The sequence below is a fragment of the Protobothrops mucrosquamatus genome, unplaced genomic scaffold (genome assembly GCF_001527695.2).
Source record: "Protobothrops mucrosquamatus isolate PMUCROS unplaced genomic scaffold, P.Mucros_1.0 scaffold578, whole genome shotgun sequence".
Taxonomy (NCBI): domain Eukaryota; kingdom Metazoa; phylum Chordata; class Lepidosauria; order Squamata; family Viperidae; genus Protobothrops; species Protobothrops mucrosquamatus.
The window spans coordinates 566,284-584,199 of NW_015386879.1; the positions used below are offsets into that span (position 1 = coordinate 566,284).

Genomic DNA, 17,916 nt, shown 5'->3' on the forward strand with positions numbered 1-17,916 from the left:
GGAGAGTGTGAGTTCTAGTCCTGCCTTAGGCATGAAGCCAGCTGGGTGATCTTGGGCCAGCCACTTCTTTCTCTCACCTGGCACTGAGGGTGCAACCTAATTTGGGTCATGAAACATCCACAAGAAAACAACCAAGCTTCTCAGAGAGCACCCAGGACACCTCATTTCAACTCTGAGCTTCAAATATTATCCTTTACTGCAGAGGTCTTCAAACTTGGCCCTTTTGTGACTTGTGGACTTCAACTCCCAGAATTCCTCAGCCAGGCGTGCCTGGCTGAGGAATTCTGAGAGTTGAAGTCCACAAGTCATAAAAGGGCCAGGTTTGAAGACCCCCTGCTTTACTGGCACTTTCCCACAGTCCTAGGAAGGAGGCAGTGGCAAATCACTTCCCAAAAAAACCTTGCCAAGAAAACTGCAGGGACTTGTCCAGACAGTTAGCCAAGAATCAAGAGTGACTTGAAGGCACACGCACACATTCCCACCAGCCAAGAAAACCTCAGCGAGTAATCCAGGTAGTTGCTAGGGGTCAAAAGCTGATTTTAAGATACACATATATGTATGTGTGTGTGTGTGTGTGTCAGCCCAAGTCAGCAAACATGCCTGATACCGCTGCCTTCTATTTTCCCCACCACAACAACCCTATAAGGTGGATTGGCCTGAAAGAGAGGCCAATGAACACATAGCCACCTAGTCGTCTTTAAGGCAGGACTAGAACTCACCATCTTCTTGGTTGGCCCAAAGTCACCCAGTTGGCTTTCATGCCTAACCCAGGACTAGAACACAGGTCTCCTGGTGAAGTTACCAGCCAGCTTTTATGCCGAAGGTGGAGCTAGAACGCACCATCTCCTGGTTTCTGGGCCAGCCCCTTCACCTTTACATCAAGATGGTTCTTAATTAAATAAGTGGGTTGCTGTGGTTAAGGTCTTGAGTGTTGGCTTATTTTGAGAGGTTTAGCTTCAGCATCATTGACAGACCGACTGGTGTTTGGGGCTGCAGGGTGCTCACACCAGCCATGTTAAGAGCAAGCAGGGATGGGAGATCACTGTTTCTCATTTTTAATTTAGATGTCTAAGGCCTTACTGAAGATTCCAGGCAGTGTAAAAACAATGTTTCCAACAGGATTTTTTTTAAAGGAACATTACATTAAACACCAGGTTTGGCAATGGTTTTTACTTGACAGTGCATGTGGTAAAAAATAGACTAAAATTTCTGAGAATTTCGTATTCTCTACCTATTACATCATGATTGCTGCTGCAGTGTATCATTCTTAATTAATTATAGTTACATCATGTTATATACTTGGGTAAGCAAAGGCAATGAATGGATATACAAGTTATGAAACATTAATAGTATTATTTCATGGGACCATGCCTGCTGTGCCTTGTGCTCTCTTTCCTTCTACCCCACTTTATATTTTAGTAATATATGCCCTGTTTGCTGAAGAGACCTCTGCTGTGTATGCTAAAACCTATAAAATGGGGTTTTGCTTGATTTATGCCTCAGAGTTCTGGAAATTTTAAAGGTAGAGATCATCACAAAAAAGGGGCCTAATATGTTTGTTGGCTTAGTACAGCTGAAGGAATAAAATGAAGGGTGTATTTGAAAGGACTCAATTATCAAATAATAGTAAATAGTAAACATTCATTTAGCAGATCCCAGATTTTTTAGACATGGTTAAGAGGTCCTTTCTCTTAATTTTATGGAATATGTAGAAAGTTCCAGTACCTAAGAGTTGGGAAACATAAATGTATATATTATTGATTTTTTTTTTGTTATATTGGTTTATGTATTGTAGCCTACCTCATATTTTTTTCTCTTAACCATCAGATTATTTTCCACTATTTTTGTTTCAGTTTGCACAGTAGGATCCATTAATTCCCAGCCATGCCCTTTTAAAATATTTTGCTTCCCCAGATTGATTTGAAAGTGGCACTATTCTGATTTATGTCAGACTGCTCATTTGTATTAAAGTGTGTGAAATTAGTATTGCAGATAAGTCATTTCAGATGGCATTATTTTGGCATATGAACCCATTTATGCTTATGGAACCCCTCCTATCACAACAGATCACATGAACCAACATCCCAGAGAGCCACTCCTAGATATGTATGCTAACAATAGCTGTGTATAGCATTTATATAATATGCTAACTATAAATAATACCTTTATTTGTACATGATTTTCATGTCCATTTTAAAAGGAGCAGACTAAGAGATCATAATCTTTTGACTTACGTTGGTAGATTCAACAATTTTATTTAGTATAGAATAAAGAAAAAAGATTTTAGTCTTATTTTGAGATTAACTTTAGTGTGCATGTGTGCAGCAAAGCTTCCAGGTTCTATAAATGTTTTAGATAGAGCATTATAATGTTTTAATGTGGTGCCACTAAATTATGTCACACCTTTGGTTTGGATGATCTTCAATTAAGCTCTAGCAATCTAAGCTTAAAAATTCACATTTTAACAGAGATTCTTGTTTACCCTTTTACATACTTATCAAACACAACTTAGTTCACAAGCAGATACTTACGGTTTTGTGAGAAAATACAAAATAACCTCCATAACAACTTCTGAAGGTAACAGCAGATCCAAAAGTCCACGCAGATCTTACTAGCATACCTTATTTTTAAAGAATGGAATTACATTTTGTGATAAGCGAGTCAAAATTTCCTGGTTGCTTGGCATTATTTAACAACATACCTACTGTTTTATGAATTTTATTTGTATTCCACCTTTATTTTTACACACAATGCAATTAAACTTGTACATATTAAATTAAACCTATGCATAAATAGTTGTGCTTCTTTCTTTTGTAGTTGGAAAGACCTCCTTAATCACTAGATTTATGTATGACAGTTTTGACAACACTTATCAGGTAAGTGTCAGAAAGATGATCCTTTGTACTGATTAATGATCAGACTACTTTATAATCGTGAGAGATTATACATCTAGAAAGATAAGAGTTCACAGCGCTCATATTTTTCCATTGGAGGAAAAGCATACTAATGCATAGTATGCCTACTAAAGCATAACTAATTTCCAATCATTAAAATCATACAAAAGCTGTGAAAGTCACATTCTGTTCAGATTAAAATTATAGATGAAACACATTAAATCACAAGGCACTCAGTAATGATTTGATTAAACTGAGGTTTTCCTCTTCCTGCTGCCTGCAAAGGTAGTATCTGATCATCTATATAGTCTGAAAAAACCTCTCTCAAGTTTCATGTAACTTGCAAAACACAACTTTTATGCCACTAACTTCAGCTAACCCTCACTTAACTGTGGTAATTGGGACTGGGAACTCTGTTGCTAAGCCACACCGTCATAGCTTGTGCTGTCACATGACTGTGTCGACTTAACGATAGAAGTTCCAGATACAGTTAGGCAACTTCTGTGCAGTCATTAGGTGCCATGCCATAGGACAGTGATGGCGAACCTTTTAGAGACCGAGTGCCCAAACTGCAACCCAAAACCCACTTATGCATGGTCGGGTGCCGGGTGGGTATGGCCCATTGGGTGGGCATTGCTGCAGTGGTAACGGCAGACTGGGTGGGACTAAAAAGTTCAATCAATTCCAACTTTGCAAGATCTTTTTTTCCCCGCAAAAAGTTGAAATTGACTGATTGAACCTTTTTTTTTTTTTTTTGCACACGGCGGAAGCCTAAAGTGAAAAGGTTTGACAAAACCCAACTGAAGGACTGGGGCGATGGCGCACGTGCCCACAGAGAGGGCTCTGTGTGCCACCTCTGGCACCCGTACCATAGGTTCGCCACCACTGCCATAGGATTATCATTTGCAATCTCCCTCCCTTCTTGTCAGAAGCCAGCAGTGGTTATGAGACACTCTGAGGGTCATAATTGCCAAATGTCCAAATTGAGAGCATGTGGTCAAGTGAATGCTGCATCAGCTGCAACTTCAAAGAGTGACCCTAAGCTCCATCATAACCACAGAATGGTCGCTGAACACTAAAATGACCAAGTTCTAAGTTTGTCTCAGTTAGCGGTAGAACCTAGCTGACTTTGAGCCTCCTGTTTTATATAAATAGCTCATGTACAATTTCTTTGTTGACTAGACAAGAAGTGCTTTCGTGAAAGTCTACAAAACCCAGCTCCAAGGAATGTTTGCTGTGCTTCCTTGGCAACAGTACAGAAGTGGTTTGCAGTTGCCTTTTTCAGGGGAGATTTTTAGCCTCTGCATCAGATCAGCAACTAATGCAGTTAATAATAGTTTAATCTCACACAAATCCATCACATGTTCAGTCTAAAATATCAGTGCAGTTCAAAAATTGCCGAGTCTGGTCTATTAAATATCAGGGAAAGCTATTTAAATGTTCTGTTAAGATTTGTGAACTATGAGTTGGATTTAAAATAATATTATTATTATTTTGTGCTTGGTATTCTCTGATTTCCAGCCTAATGTTCTCTGGCATGGTCTTTTCTAAATGAACTTTTTTAATGGTTCAAAATGAATCTTCTCTCATTTTTCCAGGCCACCATTGGAATTGATTTCCTTTCAAAGACTATGTATTTAGAAGACCGCACGGTAAGTGGAGTTATCTGTCTGCTGATGTTCGTTCCTCTCCCAAGCTAGTACTTTCCCATCAACGTGGGCTGTGGCTTGGATCTCCAGCAAGGAACATAGGGACATTGATGTGCCCGTGGATACCCTTGAACTCTCCTATGTTTCCTCTCCTTTTACATTAATTTTTTTTTTAAAGTTGAAGTTTTAAAAAATGGAAAATGGCGCATTGAGATTATTTTCATTCCCTAAATACATTTAGCCTTAGATTTACAACTTTTGCCTGGATATCTTTCAGCTTGCCCTCCCCCTCCCCAAAAGAGCCCAAGCAGAGTTACTATGCAATATTCAGCAAATGGGCCAAATAAATTTATTTTGTAAATAGTATCCTTTGGAAGCCATGACTCCTGGCCCCAGTTCAGTAATCATTTTATGAAGGTATCCATAAACCGAGTTTCAAAACACGCCTTCCCTAGTCTACAGGAAGAAGGAATTGGCAGCCGAGTTTTTTTCATTAACATCCATCTCACAATCTCTGATTGGATAAGACAGTTTAATGCAGACATGTCAAGCACAAGGCCCGGGGGCCGGATGCGGCCCACAAAGTGGTTTCATGTGGCCCGCGAAGCCATCCTGGAAACAGTGAGGGAACGGCCCCTGCTGCCTTGGCCCTGGCCCAGGCCAGCTGGCCGGGAGCCAATGTACAATTTTGTGGTGGCCATCTTGGCACTTGCCCCGGTGGACCATGCCTTGGCACTTGCCCCGGTCCCAACCCCCTTCTGCCCCTCAGATCTGTCCCACTCCTGCCCAGGCCCCCTTGACGCAAATGATGTAGAACTGGCCACGCCCACCCAGTAGGCCACACCCACTCCATCCACACCTATCCAGTAGGCTGCACCCACTCTGGCCACACCCACCCGGCCCCCCAAGAGCAACCACAATGCTGATGCGGCCCTCAATGAAATTGAGTTTGACACCCCTGGTTTAATGTGACAAGTCCATTGCTTTATCATTGACCCCCTTTGCAGTCTAGGGGTTAGTAAGATATGCTTTTAAGAAAAAGGAGAGAAGGAGCATGAAAGGTATCCATGCCTTAGATCAGATTCCATCAAGCTTTCAAGTCAGACTAGCTACCATAGGGGTAATTTTTCTCTCCAGCCTCGTGACACTGCCTTTTATTCTTGTGTGGGCCAGTCTGCTGACTTCCGGCAGCTTGAGGGAGACCAGTCCACCATCCTGTCCTTATAATAATGCAAAAAGCTTCTGAAGACCAGCTAGACCTATGGGTGAAGGCTAAATTGAGAATACCTGTGCCACGCAGTGATTATGATACCTGATAAGAGTACAAATCTAGATCTCTTTGTCCAAATACTTATCCAGGAAGTCAGATTGCCCTTGTTTTACTTAGGTTACCTGTCACTCAGTCTGAAGAAGCCGTATCTTGAATATTACTTTGCTTTTTGCTTTTAAGAGGTAACAAGGAACATTGGAATTTGAGATGGATCTTGATCTTAATCCTAACAGAAATTTCACATAGTTACATCGGGAGGAATTCAACTTCACAGGGCAAGACAATTGTCTTGTCTTGACCAAGCAGTAGGTTTTTACGTTTGTGTGTGTTTTGAACGGTGAACGGTAGCCGCCATCCACCAACTCAGTGATCGCAGATACATTGAAGTATCTTGAGCCATTTCCTGACTTACTGTAGGGTGAACAGCAGTTTTTCTCATGGAGTGTCTGTGGGTGATAAGCTTTGTCCTCTCATGATTGACTTGCATAGCACAGTAGAACTGGAGCAGAAGTTGCTCAACGGAAGCAATTCAGATATGGCCTAGATGGGCTTGGCAGCTCCTGAACCCGGAATAAGAAAGTATAAGGAAAGATAGTAGTCGAAGGTTCAAGCAAAATGGTTAATGAGATTGTTATGGGTGGGAATATACAGGCTACCAGATCTTTCATACAGAATTCCATCTGGAGGAATAGACGACAAAAGCGTTCTTTCTTTGTTTGTTTAGAAAAAACACGAGTTCTCATTTTTTAGTTTTACGCTGCATTTTCGTTTCATTTTAACTTCCCTCTTATTTACTTGCATTGTTTCTTTGTTTCGAGTATGCGTCATTTTTTTTTTTTAATTTCACATGCGTTCTGCTTTATTTTTATTATTATTATTTTTTGTCCATATTCCTGCTCTTCTCTTTCCTCCTCTCCACCCTTGCCCCCTCCCCCTACATTTTATCTTTTCTCAGATCAGGCTGCAGCTGTGGGATACAGCCGGCCAGGGGAGATTCCGTAGCCTCATTCCCAGCTACTTCCGGGACTCTGCTGAGGCTGTCCATTGTCTTTGGCCTGACAAGTAGGTATTGGGGTTTGAGCTCAGCAGGCCCCTTGTGCTCTGATCAAGGGGAGAACTGAGTTCTAGTTCTTAGGAAGCAGCCAGGACTCCTTTGACCCCCAAAGAGGGGCAGCTGGGTAGAATCTGTAGCCATCACGAAATGGGCATGCCTGGCTTTTATTTTATTTAGTTTTATTTTATTTTATTTTAGTTTGGAAGTGATAATGAGATTAAGTATTTCTCTTCTGGAAATACTGATTTTGTGTCCCTCCCGAAGGAAATACACCTTATTGGAAATCCTCCTCCTATGGTACCTACCAATTCTGATCAGATCGCATTTAGTCTCCAGCTGAGATGAAGGCAAAGTCTTCTAATTGAGATCCCCTCCCTGCTTTTGAATAATACAGAATTACCCCTATATAACTCCTAAGGTTTTATAACTCCATAAATTGTAGGTAGACTTATGACCACAATTAAGCCCCAGATTTTTGTGGCTAAGAAAGACAGTTGTTAAGTGAATTTTAACCCATTTTATGACCTTGCTGGCCACTGTTGTTAAGTAAATCACTACCGTTGTAAAGTTAGTAGCACGGTTGTTAACTGAATCTGGCTTCCCCAACGGCTTGGCTTGGCAGACGGTCGCAAAAGGGGATCACATGACCCTGGGACACTGCAACTCTCATAATTGCGAGTCAGTTGCCAAGCATCTGAATTTTGATGACATGTCCACAGGGATGCTTCAACAGTTGTCAGTGTGAAAAACAATCATTTTTTTTCACTATCATTGTAACTTTGAATGGTCACTAAACGAACTGTTGTAAGTCGATGACTACCTGTACAGAGAAAACCGGCATTCTCTCAAGCATCGTGTGGCAGTAGTTAGCTTTGACATTTTGGTTGGCCTTATTTGAAAGAGCTGAATTGTTTGTTTTCTTTTATTCCTCTGCTGTTGACAATTCTGTGCACATCTTAAATATTTTTTTTTCTATACATTCTCCCCTTTATTCGTTTATATATTTTGATTTGCTCTTAATCAAAAACTGCAGTTTGTGCTAACTTGAAAGTTGCAAAAAAAGAAAACTAACAAACAAGTGTGTAAATATTTGCTAACCAAAAGTTTTATGACCTCAGACCACTCCATTCCAACCTCAGATCCTTCTGCATATTCCAGAAGCCGTCCAATTTGGCTTATTCTAAGTGATCTAGAACCTGGAACGTTTTGAAACTTCTACTAACAATAGCAATAGCACCTGGATTTATATACCACCCCATAATGCTTTACAGCACTCTCTGGGTGGTTTACAATGTCAGCCTATTGTTCCCGGCAACCTGGGTCCTCAGTTTACCGACCTCAGAAGGATGGAAGGGTTGAGTCAACCTTGAGCCGGTCAGGATCAAACTCCAGGCTGTGGGCAGAGTTAGCCTGCAATACTGCATTCTAACCACTCTGCCACAGGGGCTCCAACAATCATATAAAATTCAAATTAAAGCCATATTTGTAAAGTATTAGACAAGAGTCAACCTAATATCATAGTTAAGGCACAGGGGTAGAAAACTGGAAGACAGTGAGTTCTAACTCCTCCTGAATCACGAAGCCAGCTGGGTGACTTTGGCCAGTTGCCCTCTTTCAATCTAGAACGACAATGGAAAATCATTTCAAAAATCTTGCAAAAAAACCCCCACTACTTCAAAGCCGCTGTCCACCCCACCCTCAAACCCTTCTTATAATTAATAGGCTCATCTTGAACATGTAAAAAAATGATGCAAATAACGGTTCATAGAAAATGGTCCATGTTTGAGGAAGCAGATGATTACTATACCTGGAAAGTCTTCAGAGGCAAATCTTTTTTTTTCCTCTCCATAATTTTAAAGTAAGAGCGATGCTGCTGTCTTCACAAGGCAGCTCTTCGCCATGTGCTGCTTTTTTTATTTTTACTGCTCCTGTAAATATTCAAAAACAACATGGGTTGATTTCCATTGAAGAAAATAAATTGGTTGGTTTCCACTGAAGAACATGCTTAAGGAGACATTGTACTTTTTTTTTTCTTTTCCATCTGGAAAAATTGTTGACAAAGAAGCTTGTGGGTTGAAAATACAGCAATAGCAATAGCACTTAGACTTATATACTGCTTCACAGTGCTTTACAGCCCTTAACAATTTACAAATGTCCGCATGTTGTCCCCAACAATCTGGATCCTTATTTTACTGACCTCAGAAGGATGGAAGGCTGAGTTAACCTTGAGCCCTGTCAGTATCAAACTACTGGCAATTGGCAAAATTAGCCTGCAATTCTGCATTTTAACCACTGCACCACCATGGCTCTTGTTTTATCATATTGTTTTACAATATTCCTGTTTTACATTTAAGGGTCCCTAGAAAATGATGGCATTACTGGAAGACTTGGTGTGATATACCTTTCTCTAGAGAATTGATCATATTGGCATAAGATCCCCCATTAGAGATACCCTCCCAGTACAGTAGTTCTTTTTGAAGTGATCCCACACAGTAGGATTCCAGTTCCATGACTGCACAGATTAGTGGATTGCAGCTAATTTTCCTTTTCTCCAGAACAGATCCATTCACTTTCTATGATAACAAAAGTGTTATTCTTATTTTAGGATGATATGCAAGCAAGCAGCCCCTCCCTTTCCGACAGTATTTCATCTCTTAATTCTCCTTGCAGCATCTGTGCTGAGTTGCTCCCGCTACTAAATATTTCCCTTTATTTTTCTGCATTTCCCCCGTTCCCATTATAATATTTAGTAATTACACAACCAGATGGGAATCTATTTGTGATTTTGGCAATATACAAGCGTAACAAATTTTCATTTTCTGCAATCAGGTGCTGAAGTTCAGGTCTGATTTTAAAGTCATTCACTTGTGTCCCAGTACTCACATTAAAATGATAAATTACGATGCCAGCCATTCTTGTTTTGGGCCCTCCTTTTATGAATATATTGGTTTAAGAAGAGACTGGACAGCCACTTGACTGAAATGGTAGAGGGTCTTCTGCTTGAGAAGGGGTTGGACTAGAAGACCTCCAAGGTCCCTTCCAACTCTTATTCTGTTATTCCGAGTAAAACAGGTGACCATCTGGCTGGCATTTTTTTTGGGGGGAGGGGCTTCATTTGTAGTTCAGTCCTTATTGGTGACTGTGAGACACTGCAGTGTTGTAATTGGGAGACAGATGGTGAACACCCAGATTGTGATCGCATGATATAAGGAACAGACTGTGGTTGATGTAAGCTTAGGACCAGTTATAAGTACCGTTGTTCAGTGTTGTAAGATGTTTGGTCACTAAATGAGTGGCTATTAAGCAAGGACCACCTGTATATACTTATCCAGTGGCCCATGTAATATTCTTTCCCATGCTTCATTAATCATATCGGTTGGGTTTTGGAAATATCAGTAGTATCTTCAGCCAGTGATAGTGTTCAACTGAAACTATCATCTTGAGTAATAACTGGGATAATCTTCATTTATAGGTTCAGCTTAGTGCTTTTTTTTTCTCTAGCAGTTGTCAAGTATACCAGACCAACAACATGGTTAAAACTGAAATAGAAAACACAGATTTATTCACAGCGTCTGTTAAGTTGAAATGAATTTCTTTGCATTCCGATTTCTGAGTCTCCTGGCTGCTGGGACTGTGAGCTGATGTTTTAAATTCTTATTGAGAATTTTTTCTCAATATCACTTTTTTTTTCTCACTCAGAAGCCTTTATGGCTGAACAGGGATTTTCTTTGTCTGGTTCTCTTATCATTATGCCCCTTTCGTTATCATAGAGGTATACAGTACAGTATTGTGTATTTTACAGGAAGAAACATTTTCTCTATTGCATGCTCAAAAATAAAAAAATTGGTTCCACTTTATATGGAAGCTTTTAACCTCTGTGAATCTGTCAGATTTTTACCGATAGCCACAGGGGAAATGAACACGTAATCCTGCAGTATTACTTTCAACCCAAATGAAATAATTTTCTAGGAAATAATGACTTTTTGAGGGACGTTTTTCTCAGACATACCCCCATTGTTTTATAGTATGCAAAGTAGTCCACCCACTATGAAATTAATTTTAATCTGTAGCATTGGCGTTCTCAGTTGTCTTGATGAGTTTTTGGAATGAAATTGTTAGATAGCAGAGAGCAGTAGCCTGTGATGTGATTTTTTTATTATTTTATTTTTAATGCCCACTGCTGCATTTTCTGATGAGACATTGGTATGCAATTCTATAGAATTCCTTCTAATGCATTGCCTTTTCTCTAAAGGACATTTTCTTTTTTCTCTTCTGTCTTGTGTCTGTCTGTTTCTTCCCTGGGCTGGTACCAGCAGGTCCGACTTCAGCTTTGGGACACAGCAGGCCAGGAACGGTTCCGTAGCCTCATTCCCAGCTACATACGTGACTCAACTATTGCAGTGGTAGTCTATGACATTACAAGTGAGTGAGTTGATTTGTGTCATGGTGTACCAAAACACTTTGTTCCAGGAGAAATCTGAACACAGAAGCCTTGAGTCACCCATGAAAGCTCAGTGGGCACAGCTCAAGTGATGCCTTGCTGGCAAACGGAAGGCCCGAGTACTTTGCCTTAGGCAAAGAACCATCCTGAAGCTGACTTTGTTTGTTTGTTAGTTTATATGTCATATTTCTAACCCACTCATCTCCCTCAAACTCTGAGCGGTGTACAATACAACATAACCGGTCAATAAAACAATGCATAAAAAACTTAACATTAGAAATACAGATTTAAATTAGGGTTAAAAGAAATCACAAAATTATAGAATAATGACAAACATCAAAAGGGGGGAAATCTTAAGATGGCTATTTAACACTGGATTATTGCAGATGCCGGGCCGGGGGGGGGCTCTTGAGGGACTAGCCAGCCCCACTGTTGGGAGGTCCTCTGTGCCCCCAGGCGAGTCTGCAGATCCAAGTGTTGACCCCTTTGTGGAAGGCCAAAAGATCGGGGGCTTTCGTCACCTCTGGGGAACAAGGAAGTTGCCCAAAGTGTCTCTCTCCCTAGGCCCCCGCCAGTCGAAATTCTTTGACTGACAGGGCCTGTAGCATATGTTCCCTGCCTGATTGAGTGAGACGGGCTGATGAGATCGGACAAAGCTGGTTCTGTGGGGGGGTTAATATTTTGTAGGTGTTCCTCTGTTTTTTGGCCTGACTGGAGTGCATTCAGCTGCCTTCTCCTTGCAGATCTGAATTCCTTCCAGCAAACCTCCAAATGGATCGATGATGTACGAACAGAACGAGGAAGTGATGTCATCATCATGCTGGTGGGGAATAAAACTGACCTTGCAGATAAAAGGTAATTGTAGAGTTTGAAAAGAGAATGATTTTTTGGGGTATGGGATGTGGATGTATTAGAAAAATGTCTGGCTAATACTTGGAAGAGCCAAGGCTTAGTTGAGGAAACTATATTCCATCCAGAAGTTGAATTCCAAGCATTTCTCACTTTTGGGTGTGAGTTTGGGGCTGCTGGGAGTATTGCAATAGCATTTAGACTTATATACCGCTTCACAGTGCTTTACAGCCCTCTCTTAAGCGGTTTACAGAGTCAGCATGTTGCCCCCAACAATCTAGGTCCTCATTTTACTGACCTCAGAAGGATGGAAGGTGGAGTCAACCTTGAGCTGGTCAGAATTAAACTCCTGGCAATGAGCAGAGTTAGCCTGCAATACTGCATTCTAACCGCTGTGCCACTATAATTCAGCAGTGCCTGGAAGACCACAGATTCTCTACTTTTTGGCATGAGAAAAAGTCTTTTTCTTTCCCTTTTGTTCAAAAGAGCAGAATTAAATATTGGAAAGGACCTTACAATAGCAGAGTTGATGCTGTAGTGAAGAAGGACACACTCATTTATTTCTTTAAATTTAAACTCCAAGGTAGATAAAAATCCAATTTTTGCAACTTAGCCAGCCAGCACAAAAGCATTATTCATGGACCTTAGTACCATTCCTATTATTTTTCACCTCTGACTCTTATTTACTTAGAGTGGGTTTGCCTTATTCCTCAGCCAGTAAAACTCCCAGGGAGGCTTACACAGATCAGCGATAAGTTTCTTCCAGCTTGTACTGCAAAATTCATGACACATAAGAAAAGCGGTAGGAAGAGAAGAAGAGGCTGAGGGAGAGACGCCATTGATGGGATGTAGTTACCGCTGATAGTTTCCGTGAGGCAAAAAGCCTTGCTTCTTTCCCCTAAGCTAAATTGTCTGTTTGGAAAAGCAGGATCAATTGTTCCTGGCTGTGCATCTTTTCGTGGTTTTTATGTTAGGGTTTATATTGGAGACGATCTCATAGGCCTTTCCCACCACGCTCACGAGCTCGGTTATTAATGCAGAAGGAGAAATTTCTGATCACAGTGCAGTAAAAATCCTTATTTAGGTCTTTGTGTGTTTAGCTTCTTGTTCACTGCTATTCAACAGAGATACCTCTCTGTTGTTCTTGAGGAGTTCTCACTCACTGGAAGCCACTTAACAATAAGCTTTTTTTTTTTTCATCGTAGAAATGGCTAGTGCAGGGGTAGGCAATCTTGATTCTTTTATGACTCGTGGACTTCAACTCCCAGAATTCCTGAACCAGCATGGCTCAGCTTGGAAACCTCTCCTTTCCCCTCAGCAGGGCTGGCTCAGGAATTCTGGGAGTTGAAGTCCACGAGTCATAAAAGAGCCAAGGTTGCCTACCCCTGTCCTAGGATGAAGATTAAGAGCAGGGGTCTTCAAACATGGCCCTTTTATGACTTGTGGACTTCAACTCCCAGAATTCCTGAGCCAGCATGGCTCAGCTTGGAAACCTCTCCCTTTCCCCTCAGCAGGGCTGGCTCAGGAATTCTGGGAGTTGAAGTCCACGAGTCATAAAAGAGCCAAGGTTGCCTACCCCTGGGCTAGTGTATATAGTATCATACAAGAGTAAAAAGTTGAAGCTGTACACTGTTACCTCATTCTACTGTGCTAAAAAGAGTCATAAGTCAACACTTTTTTATTTCTTTTTACCCTACACTTTTTCCTCTCCCCTTTTTCTTCCCCTGCTTTCCCATTATTTTAGTTTTTCTTTGTATTTTGTATTTTGATAAACCTAGAAAAATGTGAATGCTAAAAAGCACTCCAGCCTTAAAACAGTAAGCTTGTTTTTGCATCCCAGAATTGAGCCCATGAAATAGGGGAGTTGGCTGGAAGTCTAAATACAGAAATTTCTAAAGTAATACATTTATTTTTCCACCTGCACGCGGCTGATTATCTTTAAAGAATGCCAAGTTTTGGGTTTTATTGTCTTTGGGTTTAAATAACTACCAGCCAACTGAGAAATAGGCCAGTCAAAGGACTTATTGCTAGAAAGATTCTGTTTGATGGATGCATGAAAAGGCTTACAGAATTGTTTTGAGCTCCTTCTGAGGTTGCTTCCACTTTCATGGCACCTTATTTCACAATATAAGTACCACCACAAGGGAAGTTAAATGAATTTCTGATACTGAAGAAATCAGACAGGACCCATTAAGAATATGCCATTGGTAAGCATCTGTACAGCACTGGTCAAATTGTATAGGAAGGCAGTAGAACTTCAAAATACACCAACTGTTGTAAGACAGAATCCCCAACTGTTGGTTTATTTTCCTTTTCATTTCTGCAGAAGAGGCCTTACAGAGAACATAAAAACTCAACTTACAACAGTTCAGTTAATGGCTGTTCAAGGTTGCAACAGCACTGAAAAAAGTGACTTATGACTATTTATCAAAGGCCGTTGCAGCATCCCCGTGGTCACGTGATCAAAATTCAGTCATTTGGCAACTGACTCATATTTATGACTGTCGCAGTGTCCCGGGGTCATGTAACCCCCTTTTGTGATCTCCTGACAAGCAGTCAATGGGGAAGTCTGATTCCTTTAACAATTGTGTTACTAACTTAAGAGCTGCAGTGATCCCCTTAACAACTGTGGCAAGAAAGGTTGTAAAATGGGGCAGAATTCACTTAACGAACGTTTCACTTGCCAAATCAAACTTTTGGGCTCAATTGTGGTCGTAAGTTGAGGACTGCCTGTAGAATGAACCAACAATGAAAGTTGGATTTGCTATAAAAGTAGGCCTGTATAGCTTGTTGGAGGTGAACTTGCTGACAGATTGTTAATTCCTACAGAATTGCAAGATAACTTTTTAGGCCATGTGGAACTCAGCCCAACAAAAACTATTAAATCATGCAAAGCTGTCCTTTCTGTTTTTGCAGTCCCTTGCAGGAAACAAAAAAAAAAATAGGATTAGCCAGTACCATTGGCTGGCATACATTTCCTTAGAGCTTTGATTTAGCGGGACGTAGAAATGAACAAAAATGTTTCCATTACTGTACATTTGATGAATTTAGTTTGCCCGCAGCTTTTAGCCAAATATCACATGCCCCCTTGACCTAATTTTGAAAGCTTTCTTGGGAAACTGTCAGTTTATGCCTTTGGCAGGCTGATTGCAAAGGCCTTAAAAGTCTTGTTGATGATGATGATGATGGGACCTTGGAGGTCATCTAGTCCAACCCCTTTCTTACTCTTCAGGCAGATTACTACAGAAGAAGGTGAACAAAGAGCCAAAGAACTCAGTGTGATGTTCATTGAGACTAGTGCGAAGACGGGCTACAATGTGAAGCAGGTAATTTAACTGCAGACCTCAGCAGGGGATTCAGGCCACCTCTTGTCCCCTCCAGTTTGAGGCCTTCTCCGTAGCAAACGTGGACTTACTTCGCTTAATACTTGCTTAAAAGTCATCTGCAAGACAAGTTTTTCCAGCTTTAATTACTGTTTCGCTTTTAGCATCTCTGAAAAGAGCAGATGCAATGTCACTCCTGACCTAAGGACCTTTCATGCTAACTGCTGAAGTGCTTTTACACTCTGCACTCTTTGGATATGTTTTAGTTCTTCTTTCGTCTATCCTCATACGAGAATAGGCTTCATATTCCACCACAAGCATTATGTTCACAAAGTTTTGGGTTGTTGTCTTTCAGCTTTTCCGCCGTGTCGCTGCTGCCTTACCTGGGATGGACAGCGCTCCCGAGAAAAGCAAAGATGACAGTATCCTTGCCCTGCTGATCAGGGGTTTTGTCTTGTACTTACACCTCTTTTCTGTCTACCGTGTCGTTTTTAGAGAGTATGTATCTAATTGGGGTTCTTTTTTTCCTCCATCAGTGATCTTACAGGCAAATTGCAGAGGTCAAGCAATTTGCCTACTCAACCTCCAGGCCTGTCAATTTTGCATGTGTCCAAAAGGACATTGCAAGGTTGCTAAGATCTAATCCAGGGGTAGGCAACCGTGGCTCTTTTATGGCTCATGGACTTCAACTCCCAGAATTCCTGAGCCAGCATAGCTGGCTCAGGAATTCTGGGAGTTGAAAGTCCATGAGTCATAAAAGAGCCACGGTTGCCTATCCCTGATCTAATCTATTACTTCTGGAAGTAGAGTTGGGCCAGTCTACCTCTTTAGAAGCCACTTTCTGGAAGTAAGTGCTATAAGGCCTGGATCTTCTCATAATAGCAGCTGCTATTGTTATTCAGCATTTGACTGATGAGTTTGGTATGTTGAGAACTTGGCCTCAAATAAAGGAGACTATTTGTAGCCCAGGGTTGAAATGAGGGATCCTTGGTGTTCTCTGAGCTTGCTTGCTTTCTTGCAGATGTTTCATTACCCAAACTAAGATCCTCAGAGATAGCGCTAAGGATGTTACCTAGTTTGGGTAATGAAACATCTGTAAGAAAACAAGCAAGCTCAGAGAACACCAAAACTTAGTATTTCCAGAGGACCATCAAACCAAGGTGGTCCTGTTTTCGTCCGCATCCATCCCGTTAATATTTGGGGTAATATTTCCCAAATGCCAGTGGGAAGGACAAGGACTGATTCCCTCAAGCTCATTTGATGGGCTTCGTTGGATCAAAGAGATCTATTTGGGTTTTTTGTGTGGGGTTTTTTTTTTTCCAGCTTGTTCTTCCACCGTGGAGACCTATTTTCCTTAACCGCTTCTCTCCAGTGATTGACATCAAATTAGAGAAACCACCTGAGCAGCCTGTTACGGAGAATGGCTGTTCTTGTTAAATGTTCTACAGCGTGGCAGCCCCTTCCCAGTTAGCCAGTTCAGTCTCTCGCTAAAGAGCACCACTTCTTATTGACTACCAAAACACAACTTTTCCGAGGGCCGCAAGCCCACTTTTAACAGGCCATTGGAGTCATCCCGTTTCCTCCCCCCCACTCCTCAAGTCGTGTGGACCGGTCCCAGTTGCTCTCGTTTGCTGCATGGTGTGAGCCCTCCAATGCCTCTTGCCCTTTGTTGGTTGTTGCACTTTGGTGCTGCTGTGGCACTCTTTTTGCTACGTTTCCTTGTTGGGTTGTCCTACGAATGTGCAGGGGAGACACTTTGTCCCATCTTCCAAAAAAAAAAAACCAAACCCTACTGATAAATTTACCGTAAAGGAGCTAATGCATTCTTCCTTTCACCTCCCTCCTTTTTAAAAAAAAAAAAAAAAAATCTTTTCTACCGCTGCTTTTTATTCATTTGCAGAGGCCGTTCCTCTGATTTGGCTGCGTCTTTGTCGATAGCAAGAAGAAAAGTGTTGTCCTGCTTAAAGGTTTCGGTTCATCCTTCCTTAAGGATGGTGCTAAGGAAGAGGGGAACGCCCTGAGAGAGGATTGACATACGTTCTTCTCTCTCTCTCTCTCTCTCTCTCTCTCTCTCTCTCTCTCTCTCTCTTTCCAGATTGTCTCAGTGTCTTTTATCCCAGATGGACTGATTTACTCCTGCCCCCACCGTCCATTGCTGGATATGTACAGAGATGGTAGGCAGGACTTGGACCGATTGGGAAAAGGTTCTGAGTCCCTTGTGGGAAGCCTGGTTCCTGCAAAATGATGAGTGGGGAGTCTCCAAAATGGAGGGTGTGTACTCTCCAGCAGTTTATTCCAGCCTGCCCTCCCCTTCTCGTGATACTCAGAAAAAACTTGTCCTTCGTGAGTTTTGAAGAAGTGGGTAGCTGGATTAAACAGGGACTTCTCTAGGCTCAGACTAACGCCAGGAGCTGCTATTTTTACATAGTTTATCAC

General features: G+C 41.4%; 1 protein-coding gene across 1 annotated transcript; it reads left to right on the forward strand.

The window, feature by feature from the left end:
• Positions 1 to 2,822: 2,822 nt before the first annotated feature.
• On the forward strand, positions 2,823 to 17,525 carry LOC107288708 (ras-related protein Rab-6B). The gene is made up of 7 exons (XM_015817348.1): positions 2,823 to 2,876; positions 4,493 to 4,546; positions 11,184 to 11,289; positions 12,052 to 12,163; positions 15,390 to 15,483; positions 15,836 to 15,902; positions 16,853 to 17,525. The coding sequence occupies exons 1-7, from the start codon at positions 2,847 to 2,849 to the stop codon at positions 16,915 to 16,917; spliced, it is 528 nt and encodes a 175-aa protein (XP_015672834.1). The 5' UTR covers positions 2,823 to 2,846; the 3' UTR covers positions 16,918 to 17,525.
• The last annotated feature ends 391 nt before the right edge of the window (positions 17,526 to 17,916 follow it).

Bases quoted from the DNA above. Each gene is read 5' to 3' on its own strand.
- LOC107288708 (XM_015817348.1), top strand. From the start codon at position 2,847: ATGTATGACAGTTTTGACAACACTTATCAG. The intron at 15,484-15,835 runs GTAATTTAACTG...GTTGTCTTTCAG, and splicing joins CGGGCTACAATGTGAAGCAG to CTTTTCCGCCGTGTCGCTGC. The intron at 15,903-16,852 runs GTATCCTTGCCC...GCTTCTCTCCAG, and splicing joins CGAGAAAAGCAAAGATGACA to TGATTGACATCAAATTAGAG.